The 16,633-nt window shown below is 35.1% G+C and overlaps 1 protein-coding gene across 4 annotated transcripts in view; it reads right to left on the reverse strand.

The window, feature by feature from the left end:
* Positions 1-16,633, reverse strand: part of DACH1 (dachshund family transcription factor 1) — a 364,095-nt gene that overhangs the window by 32,374 nt on the left and 315,088 nt on the right. For all 4 annotated transcript variants that reach the window (XM_042805982.1, XM_042805980.1, XM_042805983.1 and 1 more), the window contains 3 exons: positions 7,719-7,866; positions 3,278-3,421; positions 2,737-2,805 (listed from right to left, as the gene is read on the reverse strand). In XM_042805982.1, the coding sequence (XP_042661916.1) occupies positions 2,737-2,805; positions 3,278-3,421; positions 7,719-7,866 (361 nt within the window). The remainder of the gene's footprint in view (positions 1-2,736; positions 2,806-3,277; positions 3,422-7,718; positions 7,867-16,633) is intronic.

Genomic DNA, 16,633 nt, shown 5'->3' on the forward strand with positions numbered 1-16,633 from the left:
GAATGTGTACTGTAAGCAGTAGGGAATGCATGCTTGATGGAGAGGTGAGGGGAAGCAGAGAATACAGATGGAGATGTGGTACCAAACAGGAAAGGCTGGTAATGGGAAATGACAGTGCAGCATGGACTCTCGAAATGGCTGGACAAGAAGAGAAAGCAATTGGAAGGGTCAGGCAGAGACAGGGGCCCGAGGCATCACTGAGAAGAGAAAGAGCTTGTAATTAAAGCAATAATCAGGGTGGCATGAAACTGAGTTCAGAAGAGAATTCTGGAAGAATGTCAAGTTAGGAAAAAAGAAAGAGAATGTAATATAGAGACAAGAAAGAGTGAGTTTAGCCACTGACAAAAGATGGAATTGGAGTGAGGAGGAAGCAACTGGGAGGAACTGGGACACAGAGATACAGGAGTAACAGGGATATGTGCTAAGGGGGACACAAAGAAAAAGGAGTTTATGATGAAAAGGAATCCTCCTTCCAATACTGGAGGTGAACAAAAGTCCTGACACTTAGCATTACTTGTGCCATTAACTATTTCTGAAACCTTTCAGCCTACAATAGCTGATCCACAATGACAATGATACACATAACTCCTACAGTTACATTTGTGTTGTATGGTTATGTATTGTGGTAGATCTAAAAGTTCTGAACTGTTGTATGACAAGCTGAATATGTTAAATGATAAGAAATTGCAACTCTATTTCTTGCTTCTTTTTTACTTTTCCTTAAAAACCCCTATTTTAATTATATGTTAAGACTGCAAAGTAGAGACAGGAAATGTCAGAATTAAGGTTGCCTTTGCAATGTGATCCAATAACATGATCAGAATATATTATGATCCGGTCTTTAATTAAATAATCATCTGTGGGCTGTTTTTTTTTTTTTCCTTGCACCACCTAGGACAGATGAATCAAGGAAAGGTCATCATTACTGAGAGTGTTGCTTGTAAGTCCTTGATTTCATTTGTTGCAGAAATGGAAATATATGAAATGAGCATAAGCAGGCAGAAGATAGCTGGAAAAGAATGGATAATCATGGTTAAAAAGCTGAAGTGCTGTTCCTATGTAGTTTGGGATAAATCCTTTAGAATACATGCTTCCAAAATACTCAATAATTATGTGTTGCTCATTTTATAAATATCCAGTTTGGCATCTCAGCCCATAAATGAAACTGAATTCAACAGGAACAGTGCTTTTAAATACACTGAATACATTTGCCAAAAATGCAAAGTATCCTGAAAAAATAGGTCCTAGCCACTTAAAAGTTAAGTAATTTGTCACCTCAATCTTGTTGTGACGCTTTTTCCCAGCTTTCAAATAGGAAAACTCCAAAGTTCACTTCCTTGCAGGAATGTTCTGAAGTTAAAAGCAATGTTTGCAAAGAGCTCAGATACTGCAGTGGCTAGGGTAATAGAATGGCCTCCCAAGAAATCAGAAGTCTGTCTTTGCACCAAACAAAATAGCAGAATGACTGGATTACAACAAAATGACATAATGACTGGATTCTTACTAAATGAATTACGACAAATGGTGCTTTGAATAAGGCATACATTTTACGGGAAGGAAATTAGGATTCTGGTATAACAAACCTCACAACACATACGTATTTCCCAGGCAACATTTAATCTGGCATACTCCAACTTGTGAGTTATTGACTTTGCAGACATAACTTGCTCTAAATCTAAACGTTTTTGCTTATATACATGTATTTGTCCTGCATAAGAACTTATTGCCTATTTTGAACTTGTTTATATGCTCAATACATTAAAAGCTTGTTGACTTTTTATGCTGTTGTTACAGCCTCCTTGTGGCACACCAGTAACAACTCTTTACGAATTAGAAAAAGTGATTAAATAACACACATATTATGTCAAATAATACTGTGAAGATGACTGACTTCAAAATGAAAAATAAAGGCAATTGAGAGTGATTACTGGAGCTAATCATTTTAGGCTTGCCCCTGAAAAATGCACCTTCATTTAGGATTGAAAACAAACGCTATTTTTACTGTTTAGTATTCATGTAGGTAGATTTAGCCTGTTGACTAGAGAAGACATTATAACATAAAAACTGTCCTAAAAATTTGCTCTTTACCTATATCTTGTTGTTTGCAATATATATATGCACACATATATAGTTATATTCACAGGGGAAGTAACACAGCTTTCTTTAGGATTTCGTGTATAAATTTACTCAGCAGATTTGTTTTATTAAAATGTAAATAATGGGATATCGTAAATGAAAAATCCAAGAAGGGGATAAACAGATTATTCATCATTAATGCTCAGAGTAGTTTATGGAAACATACCTTTCAGTAACTGCCACTGAATATCAGCTATGAAATTCTCATCATGCCTTCAAAGTTACCCATTAGGTTTAGCCATTTGTATAGTTAAAAGGCTCAAAAGTTTCAAATATACTTTTAAAAACAGTTATCTCAAATCTAAATATACCTTTTTCACAAAAACTGCATTCAGCATGTCTGAGATTCAACCAATATTGTTTCAAATTAATTATTCTTCTTTAATTGCTCTGTATAAACAGAAATGACCTATTAATTTAAAGAAAAATCTATCAGCACAGAATGTATTATCTCTTATAAACAAGCAAGATGAACTTGACCTTGTTTGAACTTGTTTTGATGTGGCCCAGATGGTAGGCTACATGCTTGAATAGCAGTCTAAAGCTGAGGAAAAACTCATATAGCAAGATCTAGATTTATAGCCTTTTGCAAATTCCTACCTTGTATTGTCCTTTCAGCATCTGTTCTGCCCCCGCTGCGGTCAGCTTCTATCTCTGGGGTCAGAGAGTCTAGAAACATAGAAAGGTAAGACTGACACATATTTCATTTGATTCTTATAGCCCTTTTTACAACCTGTTACGCCAATGCTGAATTACAATACAATCAACCTTTGTCAGTTTTTTTAATGTTGAACAATGACTGGAGGCCAGGACAATTTTTTGTTAGACTAGGAAGATTAATGAGCAATAGATTTTTCAAGCATGAAGAGGGGGAGAAAAAGAAGAAGAAAAAAAAATTGACTTCTCAAGCTAATAATATAAAATTGTCCTAGTTTGGACATTCTCTCCAGTGAGTTTATTTGCACATACTATATAAAGTAACAAAACAATAAAGAGAGAGGCATCACTTGAATGAAGCAAAGAAAAGAGATTTTCTTTTTTTTTTTTCCCTCCCATCTTCTTATAATTTTTCAATATAACAAGCTTCTTTGGGCACTTAAATTTAAAGTTAATGACATAGAGGCAAAAATTGGTTTCTTACCATTTAGGACCCTGAGACTATCTGTGGAAGCTGCTTGTTTCAGTGTCTGTTCTGCTTGTTCCCGTCGTTTAGTCTCAAATTCAAGTGCTTCCTGCAATTTCCTCTTTGCCTTCTTTTCCTTCTTTAGCCTTTTCTGAATTATTGCTAGGAAAAAAGAAAATCAGTGTACTCAAGTTCGGATCTGAAACATGGCTACATGATTACCTATTAAGAGTTCTGAGAAAAGCTACAACTGAAACAGTTCATATAAATTGATTAATTACACAATACCAATTTAAATTACTTGAAATTTGCTGGAATCACACTTGGATATTCTAAGAGCTACCATTCTATACCCTGATATTGAAAACTGTAGGTGATATTCAGCTTTAGCATATGTATTTTTTTTATAAACAGGTAAGAATCTGCAAATGTCCAAATCAGAAAACCTTGGAACCAGCAATGAAATGTAATTTTTGCATCATCTGACATAGATATATCTCTGTGTCTGGAAGTGAGGTGTTTTGGGGGGATTAAGTGCACTGTTTTGTTATTGCCCATAGCACACATTTAGTATACAAAGTGATGAAGCTCTTGCCTGCCTGCCTGCAGCTTCTCTCCCACAAGAGGGAGATCCGGCTGCTTGGGTGCCAGGGCTGCAGGAAGAGCTCAGCCCCCACCCTACTGTGGTCCTCATTCCTTAGGGAAAGACCCTGAGCTTTATAACTCACCTCCAAGCTGCTGCTTCCTGCAAGCCGTCTGACCTCTTGGTGCCTGGTCTCTATTCCCTGTATTTATTTCTTATCCACATTTCCCTTTGTCTTTCCCTTTTCCCTTTCTTGCTCTTTGTTGGCTGCTGTTCCATCAGCCATCTAACCTTGAAGAACTCATAGCAAATCCTTTACAGTGCTGGATCCCTCAGACAAGTAAGTATTACTTTGCTTTGTCAAATGTGAAGGAAAATATTAGGAAAGGAAGGAGTATTTTGAAATCAAGAATTAGAAGGACCTAATTTAGAAAAATGTTTTCCTTGTATCTCTTCAGTTCAGATTTTACAAGGAAAAGGATTTTAAGATCAGGATGAAACTTCATCAAAATTTTCTTTTCTATGGTACGAGTGACTTACAACCCCAGAAGTAAGACTTGCATGATCCCTAACTGAAGGAAAACATTGCAGGTTACATTCCTGATGTAAAAGCATAATGTGAACCAATTTTTCTACTTAATAAAAGCTGAAGTGAGCCTCTAAAGAAATCATGTAAAGTCATAGAGCACAACATTATCTCCTCCACCACACTCCATCCCTTCTTACATAACACATTTAGGGATTTCAGGGATGTTCATGTAAGAAACTTATTTCTTGTAAGCTTCCTGGACAACCCTTTCCTGAAGAGTCTGTTATTTTGACACTAACGAAAAAAATATCTACTAAACTACTCGCTAAAAAATACTTTTACACTCACTAAAAGATTTATCGTTACCAAAACCAGTTAATATGTGATACTAGGTTTGACTGGCAAGATCTATCTAGCCCTGTATCTGACTCCAAAGTAACCTCTGGTACCTGCCTAGGGATGAATGCTGGAAAAGGGAAAAATATACTTCTACCAGTTCATACTCCCCATTTTCAGTAGTCTGTGATGGTGAAATCTTTCACAAAATGCATATAATTAAACTTTTAAAGGGAATCACCATTGTTATTACTATTTAATTTATATGCTAAAAATAAACACTTTTTGGGTAATCTTGGATATTTTGTGTTGCTATACAGAACTGTTCAGACACAAAATGAATAGAAGCACATACCCTGTAGTCAGAAGAGCTACATAATTTACATCCAAGACTTTGGAATTTTGGTTCTTTCTCATTTTGTATAGTACCATCTACTTTACTGGCTAATTAGCTTATACTATCAAAGAACATCTAGTATCTATACAAAGGCTAAACTAAATACATTTTGAATCATTGCACGGTTTTAATGTTTTCATTATAAGTACTTTGAAAGTGATTGCAATAAATGAGAAGGAAACATATGTTGCTTTCTGAATTAAAATGTCATCATGGCTGACACATTGTAGATGTTACTACAGCAGTCAGAGCCAGAATTAGCAAGCCCTTACTGTGTAGCTGCTCACAGAAGAGATATTATCCTACTTTCACCAGTTGATGAGACACATCCTACAGCCTTAGGAATCACTAATTGGAATATTTACAAAGAAGGAAGGAAACAGTACAGTAAATAAGCAGCTCTGTAGAACATACAGTAGCAGCAGTGAATTTAATGTTCAAAAAAATCGCAAAAATATTGAGATGTACCCTCTAAATAAAAAAAAATATTTTCTTGTTTTAACATGATGAGCAAGACAGGTGTTGCCTAATGCTGAAGATCCCATTCACCTGATAAGTTTTGACCTGTATGTGACACAGTGACTTGTGTTTCTATGACACAGCTTTTAAGTGTATTTCAGTTTTTTCATATGGTATCTCTTAACAGTGATATGGTACACTTCTCCCATCTTGCTCATGCTTCCATTAAGACATGTGAAGCTTTCTTTAATCCATAACACTTGCTATCTGGAAAACTAATAGTAGGTAAAGCTTCCTATGTATTTTTCTACCTTCAATTGAAGAATAAATTCTCACAGTAATTACAATCTGGCCTTATTTTTTCTCTCATATTTGGATCTGTTCATTTCACGGAATAATCCATTACTTTCTTTTCTTTTGTACAGAAGTATCCACTAGCAGAGGCAGTCATCCTCATTATATTTGCTTTGCTGCATACCACCATTAAGTGTTGAAATCCATTTCTTTTTGGTCTGACTCTTTTACCAGTGCAATATCATCATTAGAGGGATATATTTAAAAAGCAAGTAATGCATCATGCTGAAAATAGCATTGTCAATTATTTCAGTACCCTGAACAAAACAAGGGAATATCCCATGCTCTTTCCTGACATACAACTTTGGGTAAAATTAATTTTGCTTAACTTTAACTGCTTAAAACATATGTGTCTAGTCCAGCCTAGTCAACTATATTTCCTCTGGAGTTAAAAGGAAGAGAAAGAAGTTTTCAAAGTGTAATTGACCCCACCTACCTGTCTGAGAAGAAGATACATTAATATCTTTCTTTACTGACCAGAAGGGAAACTTATATTAACTTAAATGAGGTGTTTAATGTTTAGATGGCAAAATTCAAGTAAGGTCACATTCCACCCCCCCAACCTTTCTCCTATGTGATTGTCTAACTCTAAGAAGGAATATATGTTTGAGCAGTTATGAGACACAGAGGTAGAAGGATGTGAAGAATAACCAAGTTCTTTTACAAAACTACTTTAAAAGTGTAAGTAGTGCAATTATATTGAGCAAAATAGGCCAGTTGTGGACAAAGGGATGATTCATTGCACAGCTGTGATAATTGTTAATAGTAATTGTCTTTAAAAATGTATCCTCAAAAGTTAAAAAAGGGAAATTAATAATGTGACAGTCCTACCATTTAATGGGTCAAGGCATGAAGCAGGATTAATTTGTGTACATACTGCTAGCATGTTAGTTAAAGGTATAATGATATTGGTTGTGAATCCAGTTCTCAGGATTCCCTATTTATCTGGTTCCCAGAAAATTAAACTGGCCAAGAAAAGTTATAACTCTAGCCCTGCAAAAATACTTATCTGACTTGTCATGGTCTGTGCTAAACAGCAAATCAGCCCCAGAGGTTAACTGTCCCTTGAAAAGTAATGAGACACTATTAAAGGGCAAGACATACATATACGGAAAAATGGACCCATAAAGATACGAACATGCTCCTAATGCAAATAGTTAATGCAAAACACTGTAAACTGCCTTACCTTTACTATCAATTAAATTATTTAAAAATATTTAACATGTATATGCTTTACAGTGGGCTGATATTACTGTCTGAAATGCTACTAATGCCTTATCAAGAAGAACCTTGACTGTTCCTTCCACAAACATGTTTGATCTACTATGCATTATAAAGGGCTTATATAGTACTATTATCTTTATATTTATTAAATACAGTTTGCCTAAATATGCAATATACAACACAAGCACATAAGAACAGAGGTAAGAGTTCCTAAAATGTTGCAGATTTTTAAATTTAATAGAAATTGCCTTTGTATTAAGTAGCTATCCTTCTTCATCTTGATCACAATCTGCTAAAGTCCATAACAGCACCTATGGTATTCATAATTATGTTGTGTATTACTGATGTAATAAGTAAGATTCAAGAAAAATGTTGAGAAAAAAGAAGGTCTGTGTTCTAAATCTCATGAAGATCCTATGCAGAATCAAGCAGGTTGCAAAATTTCCTGAGTTGCACTCAGCCTGGACATATCATGAGGTAAGGGGGAAAAGTTTTCATCAAACACAGGTGTTTGATAAAAAACAGGTTTCCTTAGGAAATAAATTACAAGGTGTTTATGTCTGCTTAATTAAGATACCTCTGTTCTTCTGCTCCACAGCCAACTGTTTTTCAAGCGTTTCCCTCAGTTCTCGTTCCCTGAAGAGCTCCATCTTCAGCTCTGTCTTTTCCAGTTGGACCTGTTTCTCTTGAGCTCTGGCATTATCTATAGCAACCTTTAGTAGACCCTGTTCAAAGAAAAAGTTAGATAATGTTTGAAGAATGTTAGAACAGCTGACATAATAAATAGCTTCTGTTATTTTTCCTTGATTAGTCATGTGAGATTTTACAAATGGAATCATCCTGCTACTGAGTCAAAGCCTTCCAATTATCAACAGCAAATTTTTACTGGAATTAATTTTAACAGGTGGGCAAAAACCTATAAAAAGCCAGGAGTCAAGTTTTCCCAGAAAATGCAAACTACTCTGACTATGTGTACTACTAATGTGAAAAAGTTATAGGGATAGGTTTATTCTTTGTAAGAGATGAAAGAGACAAGCCTACATCAGGCACTTGTCTGTGTCCAAAACAAAAAGCTATCCCACTGAAAAAGAACTGGCAGTCTCATGATCACATACATCCACAGAATGGCAAATTCAATCTCTAGCACAACTCAAACCAACAGAAACTATCAAAGGGACAAAGGCTCTTTTAAAGGCTTGACATTTGCTTCTTATTGTTGCTAATTATTATTATTTTAAAATATTTTTGTATTTCATAAAGTTACCAAGGAAGATAGGGTTACTGGGATCCTAAGCAAAGGACAGTCACAAAGCAAGAAGATATCTCTCTTAAAAAGTCCGTTCCCTGACCTTGTACAACTGTTGTCTCACAGAAGAGAACAAAATGCAGTCATCTCTCAATTTCTTGACCTGGAATGGTTGAAATAAAGTCTACCTTTTTTTATTGTTATTGTATCAGGAAATAATGATTTAGCCTATTCTAAACTCCTCCTGAGAATTTCAACTTCACAATTCCTTCTTTTTTTCAAGGAAGCAGGAAGATCCCAGCACAGCTAATAACTAGAGAGTTAGGACATTGAGATAGGGTATGAAAAAGAGGAGGAGAAATGGAATTGAAATAAATGAACATGGAAAGGGGAAAGATTTCCTTTTCCATTTTCCACAAGCCTGGCTATCAGTTTTTAAGTTTACACCTGAATCTCTCCTCTTGAAGCTATCATAACAGAGTAGATAATTAAGCATGGATATGCATATATGAACCTCCATGAATATGAACCTAACTCTTCTGTATCCTAGGCAAGTCTCCTGACAACTTAACTATGGAGATAATTTGACCCAACAGAAATTTAATTACTGATATAAAGCAAAACAATGCCAACAAGAGCGACTGAATAATACTCCCCAATAGCTCTGCTAGGGAAGTGTTCAGCTAACAGATAAAAGGTTCACATTCAAGACCCGGTTTCAGAACAACCACACTACTACAGACATGAAATCATGTCCCCCAACTCCCAAGTAAGATTCCTCACCCCTCAGGCACACTTCCTAAACTGGATTCTGGGTTACATGTTATTTTATTAAAATTATTTGAAATATCTGCAAAAAGGAATGGAAAAAGAAGCCAGCATTATGATACTTGAGAAACAGAAAAAGTATTTTTCATGAGTGTTAGTGTGCAGATTTATTCTACTAGTCTTCCCAATGTCAATGTCTGCTTTGAAATTTGTGTCCTTCAAACTCCTCTTTTAAGTCTGTTTTCAGAGCCTGTTATTTTCAGTACTCTTCATCCTCATTCTTAACTAAATTGTTGCCTCAAGTGTTGTCTCATTCAGAGATTAATACTTTGCAGCTCTATTACACTTCAATCTATTAAAGTCCACAGGAACTGAAAGAACTCAACACCTTCTGACTGCAAGTCCCAGATGGCCACCAAAACAATATACACTACATACGTATAGAACCACATTTTAAAATATCTACCGATGGTAACACAACAAATATGCTTATAAATATGTTTAAACTTTTAGCAGTTTTCTTTAAAGAATGAAATGCTATTCTAAAATAGTTAAAACACAAAGGTATTTTGTGTTGAATGTTAAACCTGGGTGACTATTAAAGAAAACCATATAAAGCTCAATACAAAGCTCTACAGACATATGCAAAGTAAAATACAGTTCGAAATATTTGTAAAGACTTTCCAATCTATTTTTGAAAAGCTAATATCCACCTGAATTCTATTCCCTTCCCCCACCACATCCTCCTACACTTATAAGCATCATAAACTATGCTTTTTATATAGGTTGATTTTGAAATAGTAAGAAATTGAAGTTGTTTATCAATACCTGCTTCTGGCTTACACTTAAACTCTCGAATACTTTAATCTCCTCCAATTCATCGCTTACTGGAACATTTGATTCATCCAAATCACTAATAAACCGGATTAAGTGAAACTACATTAAAAGTATCTGTTGGTGAAAAGCGTACTGTCAACGAAGTTTAAAGCTGCAAACACCCTCCTCCAAAATTCTTACAATCTATCTTGTTTAACAATAAAATCGAGCTGCTAAAGCAACTGCCATTTTTACTCAATTCAACTACATTTGTGTACATGTTTCTTCTTCATCAGGAACAAACAATTAGTAACAAATGAAAGAGATCATTACATCAAGTGCCCTTTTAGATCACCCCAATTAAAACTTTAGTTTATCTGTATTTTAATTCTAAGATACCAAATTCTAATTTTCTGCTCTGATTGCTCTTGTTGACTTATCTTTGAAAGATGTACTCTCAGTGCAAAGCCTAGAGATTATTTAGCAAGATGCCAATGTTGGCACCACTTAATGTGTTGATTGGTTGTATTATCAGTAGCAGTTTAAAATAAATTACTATTAAACTATTATTGTCCTTGGCTGACAAAACACAATATTTTGGTGTTCTTTAAATATGAAACAATCATTATGAATAAACATGGAGAATAATGCTAGAGTGTAACACTGATGTGTGTAATTTTATATTAAGAATTGCTGCAAAGTAGGAAGCTGCTAAAAGCATATTACATTTTCTATTGAATTTCTACACCACACTTCCTCCCCCAACCTTTCCTTTTTTTATACTTGCTGCTAACGTAGCTAATGGTAATACATTACCTATTGCTGCTGATTATGTCTGAAAAATATTAGCTTTTTGGAGCCAAGACCCACAAGGGACTACTTATAAGCTACACAAAATTAAGTTTCATTTTTAGAAGTTAAATCAGTGCACATCAGTAGGCGTCCAATGTGAAAAAAAATCTGCACTAGAGCCAAACTGATGCATATGCAAAAGTGCTGTTGCTGCCAATGACAGCTCTAGTGTAAAAATACTGGAAACATTCAATATCTCCCTGTATTTGATGCAGAAGGGGGTGAGAAAAACAACTAAAAAGTACAGCATCTAAAAATCATCAGCGCCCCTTTGAACAGGAATAGCAATTTCAGAGTTGCATGAAATTCTATTAATTCTCCCAGTGGATCAGCTGTAAAAGATTATACAAAATACAGTATGTCCAACTTGTATTTGCTATGGCTAATCCTCTAACCTGATATTAAATCAATATGCTGCCAATGACAATGGGAAATGCAGTGCAACACAGGACATTAACAAAAAGAAAATATTTCCCTTTAGGGAAGGTCAGATGTTATGGAGGCTGGATAATGAGAATTGTAGTGAACATGCTCAGGTTCCAGATTTGTTTTTAATACAGTATGGCTCTATCTGGAGACAGGCTTTAAACATGGCATGCCATTCTTCCCTTCTGTGTCACTGCTACTAATTTTTTTGCATTTCAGTGTAAGGTCAAAAATGGATATTTTGCTCCTGGAGATGTATAGATCATTTTGATTAGTTTTGTTTGATTAAATGCAATTGTTTTAATATTTTACACAGATAAATTCTTCAGAAATGTCCCAAATAAAAAGTAAATTTGATATATGGTTGATGTTTCTTCCCATTCTCTGATGTATCCAAAACCACCATGACATAAGGGCAGTCTACTGATCCTACAGGAATTAAACATATATCAAACTTCAACCCAGCCTTAAAGCTAGTATTACCCATCATTATTTTTAAAAAATGCAAATGTGTTGCTTACTTTGAAAGGGGGGGAGGGTAAGGTCTATAGAAGCCTTTCTCTTTCTAGCTATATCTACAGTGTGCTCCACTTAACATAATTTAGTTAGCTACTCAGTTATATGTGACATCAAAATGACCTTACTAGCTAGTCGAGTGGTCTATCTAGAAGACCATCCTGTTTCCAACAGTCACCAACAGTGACTGAAAAAGGAAAAGTAGAAGAACAAGGCATGCACACAGTGAAGCTTTCCTAGTCAAACTTCCCAGCTTCCAGAGATTTGTAACTCAGGGCTTTCTTTTGCAATATTAGCTATTCATGGTGAAAGCACTTTCAAATAACATTGCTTCTCTTTCAGTCAGAAAATTACATATAATTTGTATGCTCTCATCATTAAAACTATCTAGTGAAAGGCTTTAAAAAAATAATATATACATTTTTAGATCACAGGTTAATTTTTGAATATTTGCTATTTGTAACTGACGACTGACTTGATAACATAAGCAAAGTAAGATAACACAGCTTGACTATCTCTACAGATGACTCGAGAAAGACATTTTTGTAATATCTGATTGAATGTCTCCATCACAGGTAAAGGCATATTGCACAAGTATAAATGGCATTTTTCCATTAATGCTTTCTGTGAAAAATAAAATCATTCTCTTGAATTTTAGCAGAAGATAAATAAAATAACATGAAGTAAAACTGTGGTTTTTACTTTATCCAGTGTTTGCAATATTTTTCTCTGGTGTATTTAGTCATAGATGGTAACAGTGCAGGAGGCTCACAGCAATAAAGCCAGTAGTTTGCTTTGTTTTCATAGGGGAATATAGTTTGTAATCATGCATTTCTTTTATTAATATCAACGGGATACTTGAAATTTATTTTACATATCTCTTTAAAGATACTTAGCAACAAGACTGTGTCAATACAATACTGTCTTGATAGAAAAAATATAGTTATCAGTGTGCAACTAATTCATCCCGTAGATATTAATGGAAATTCAGCTCAGGGACAGTAAAGATTCAGACTCTAAAATCTTAAAAGAGCATTACTATTACCCAAGCATACTGCAGTTTCATGAAAATCTGTGGCTGTAACATACTTTGGCATAATCGAACCATGACTCAAAGAGGTAAACTTATGCGAGGGGTACGGAAACATCTTTAGCCTTCTCACTAGCACCCACACAGTATTTTGCTGTGACCCACCTTCCATCACCCTCCATCTTCCCTGAAGCTGCACATAGACTTCCAGCATTTAATCTGGAAAAATTCAACAAATACACATTGGGAAGGAACAGACATATCAGTTAATTAAAACTCCCTGGTGAAATTTATTTTCTCTTTTTTTTAGATGTATAGATATACATCTGAATAAGAAAATAGGTCCCAGATCTCATTTCTTTATTTTATGTGTGTATTTGTTTAACTATGTTTTTTTTACAGTTTATTATTTGCATTACAGCAGTCCCCAGCAAGAAATAAACACTGGTTGTTCTGCGTACTGTATATTGTTATTTTCTCCTTTTTAAATGTACAAATAATTAAACACTGTATTTTTGTTTCAATAAGTATTTATGGAGAAGTAAGAAAAATGTATATATGATGCACAAAAGGAAATAAACCCAACTAGCAGTCCCTGGTAACAGTGATAGCAAATAGACTTGTCTAATATTTGCCTAAAATTACATATTAGTGATTAGGGGCCATCCATTTAACTTCAGTATGGATGGAAGGCACAGACTCACTCATGTTTAGTGGCCAATTCTAAAGGATGTCTCAAACTTCTAAAATTCAAGTAGAATTAGACACCAAGGTCAATCACTGAAGCTCTTCAGCACCTGCAAGACTTTTAGCATATCTTGTTTTCAAATATAGAAACAGAAATAGTGCTTAGAAACAGTGCGTAGAAATTTTTGCTCACATACTCAAAAGCACTGTCCCCATGGCAAGGTTTAGGATACCACTTACTCTCACAACGGTCAAAATTAGAACTCCTAGTGCCCATACAGTACCCTAATCCTGTTCTATTTTAAATCAGGACAGGCTCTACAATCTCTTCAGGAGGCACTCAAGGTTTATGTTACGCAGATCCTCCAGACCCTGCACCTCACACAACTGAATATACACAAGAGGATCATGGCACAGATATTTACCATCACTTCTGTGCATACTGGTGTAGCCAAAGGTTGCTTGCATATGTATTCATGTGGCCACCATATCCCTAAAATATAGGCAACCTCTACCACCACTTGTGGCAGGTCGTACATGTCCCAGTCCCATGACCTAATAAAGAAGTACACTTGCATTTCATAGGCAGACACACACCCTTTTACTGAAAGGACACATCTGTGTTTTCATCATGCATGACCCTGGGGAAAAAAGAACAGTGTTTACCAAAACCACTCATCTAGCCTTTGGCTAGATTTCTGCTATTTTCTGTCTTAAAAGCACCTTTGTACTGGAGGCACGGAATGGACTATAGGCCAGATGATCACTTCTAGAAAGTTAGATTTGCCCCATTTCTAGCATAGTTGCAACAAGAGAACAGTGAGGGATCTTACTGCTTCACCTCCCCTCTGAATCCACACCTCTGTACTGAAAGGGGTGCAAAATTCACCTGGACCAAAGTAGAGGAAAGAGGAATTTACCCAGTGACAAGACCTTCTGACTCATGTACTAAATTCACCATAGGTTTCTGGTAGAGCTTATGCATTTCTTAGGAAAGTCACAATTGATATTGCAAGCAGGACCCACAGTACAGAATTTCCTCTTTCCACAAATCCCATTAATTAGTTTGAACTTGTAGGCAAATATCCAAAACTCAGTTCTGAAAGGGTCAGTATCACAGTATCTAACTCATTTGTGGGCCTGGGTTAGTCCCCTCTCATTGCAATAATTGGTAAATATGAAAAACATTTTAAATGGCACTGATTAGAGGAACTGCCACTATTGCACATAGGTTATTGTAATAGACACTATTGTTTTAAAGAGAGAACTTAACTTTTTCTACACAAGTAGGAAAATCAAACTAGCTTCTTCTTTTAAAAAAAATTTTTTCATTATGAAGTGGTTTTCTAATGTTGTCCTAACAGTTATTAAATATATAGGGGGAAAAAATGCCTTGATGCCATATGAAAGGATTCCCAGAGATCTGTGGAAACCATGTAATGAAACATGGACACACACTGAAAAAATCCAAAAGGATTTATGTCCCACTTCTTTACCCTGATAGATGGTTTGTCATGATGTGGAACCTCAAGGTAAGGAGCAATAAGTCCAAAAGCACAATGAGAGAAGGCATAAAGAAGTCTGTGTTTTCTTTATGATGTTGCCTTTTAATTTAGCTGTTCATTCCAGATAAGATTAGGGGGTTTGTGTTTAAAAAAAAGAACAAAAAAAAAAAGCAATGACTGAATTTCGCATTCACATTTTCTGTAAAACAAAACTGAATGAATCCTTGGCAAATTAATCCTGGTCATTTATCCTGAAGTAGTGCAGCACTCTCATATTCAATCACAAGATTAGCTAACCTGTTGATGTTGAATGCTTTGCTCATTAGGTTGCTGTCTAGGGACATTGAGTGCACACATTTGTCAAAAATATTACTAAGAACTTTCCTGTACATGCATGCACAGCTAAAACATTACATGCTTTGCTAACTGTATTTCTTCCTTTAAAAAAAATAAACACATTCTTCAGAGATTGCAGCAGATCTCTTAGAAGAATGGTAACTGTTGTAGAATTACCCCTTGGTTTATGATTTAAATATTGAAGATCCTAAGTCTCAGAATCACAAAAAGCAATCACAAATATGCTCTTTCAGACCAGGCAGATATAGCAATACTTAGCTCTTAAATAGCAGTATTTTTTCATTATTAGATCTCAAAACATCACCAATGAGTGGATCATATACTCTTCATAAAACAACTCTGAAGTGCCATAAACTTTAATGAGATTGCTTAAGAAAGTAAAATGAGCAGGATTTGGCCCTGCTCTGTCATAGCCTTTGCTGAATAGAATACAATTGGTTTTAGATAATTGCAGGAATAAGCAGGGGAAAATATTGTGAAAAATACATTAGAAGTTAGTAGTTGCACAGATGATGCTTATCTGGAATGAGTACAATATGGCTGCATTATTTCCTGCACTATCATTTTGCTTCTTCATGCAATATACAAGCATATTGTTTCAAAAGTTGCATCTGGGGGACACATGATCAATGAATTTGTGGACAAAAAAAATTCTTCCCTCTAATATGAAACACTAACGTATTGGCTCCAAGCTAGATGCTAGTATATACCTTAAATAATATTTGAATCAGTCTCTACTGTACAATAGACATCATGACTACCAAATAGGAAATCTGCAGAAAATTTGGTAATACCCTTTGAAGTCTACTCTTTGAAGACAGTACTTTAAGTGAAATGGGCTTATTTATAAAATAAGTGCTTTTTGTGAATGCTTTTATGGGAGACACATTTCAAATAGCTTTGAATATAATTTCCACCTTGGCACTCCAGCAATTTAAAATAACTATTTATTAAAGAAATGTTTCTCTGCTTAGCAAATGAGATGAAGTTAAACAGTAAGATACATTTCATTAGCCTGTAATAAAAAGAGCATTTAAGACAAATGTTGTTAAACACACCAATGTAATTTTCATCAAATTCTCTGCTGTGGTTTAATATACAATCTGTATTTTTATGTACTGTATCTGACAGCTTCTAAATTCAGTTGTTTGCTGTGGTTCCTTTAAAGCCTAAATTACTAGAAAGTTTCAGTAAATTACTTGATCCAAATAATCTTATGAACTGACTAAGCTAGAATGGTTATATTAATTTAGACAAATCTGCAACTGGCTCCTCTCCATCCTTTTAAG

Source organism: Tyto alba, unplaced genomic scaffold (genome assembly GCF_018691265.1).
Source record: "Tyto alba isolate M040663 unplaced genomic scaffold, T.alba_DEE_v4.0 Super-Scaffold_45, whole genome shotgun sequence".
NCBI classification, from domain to species: Eukaryota; Metazoa; Chordata; class Aves; order Strigiformes; family Tytonidae; genus Tyto; species Tyto alba.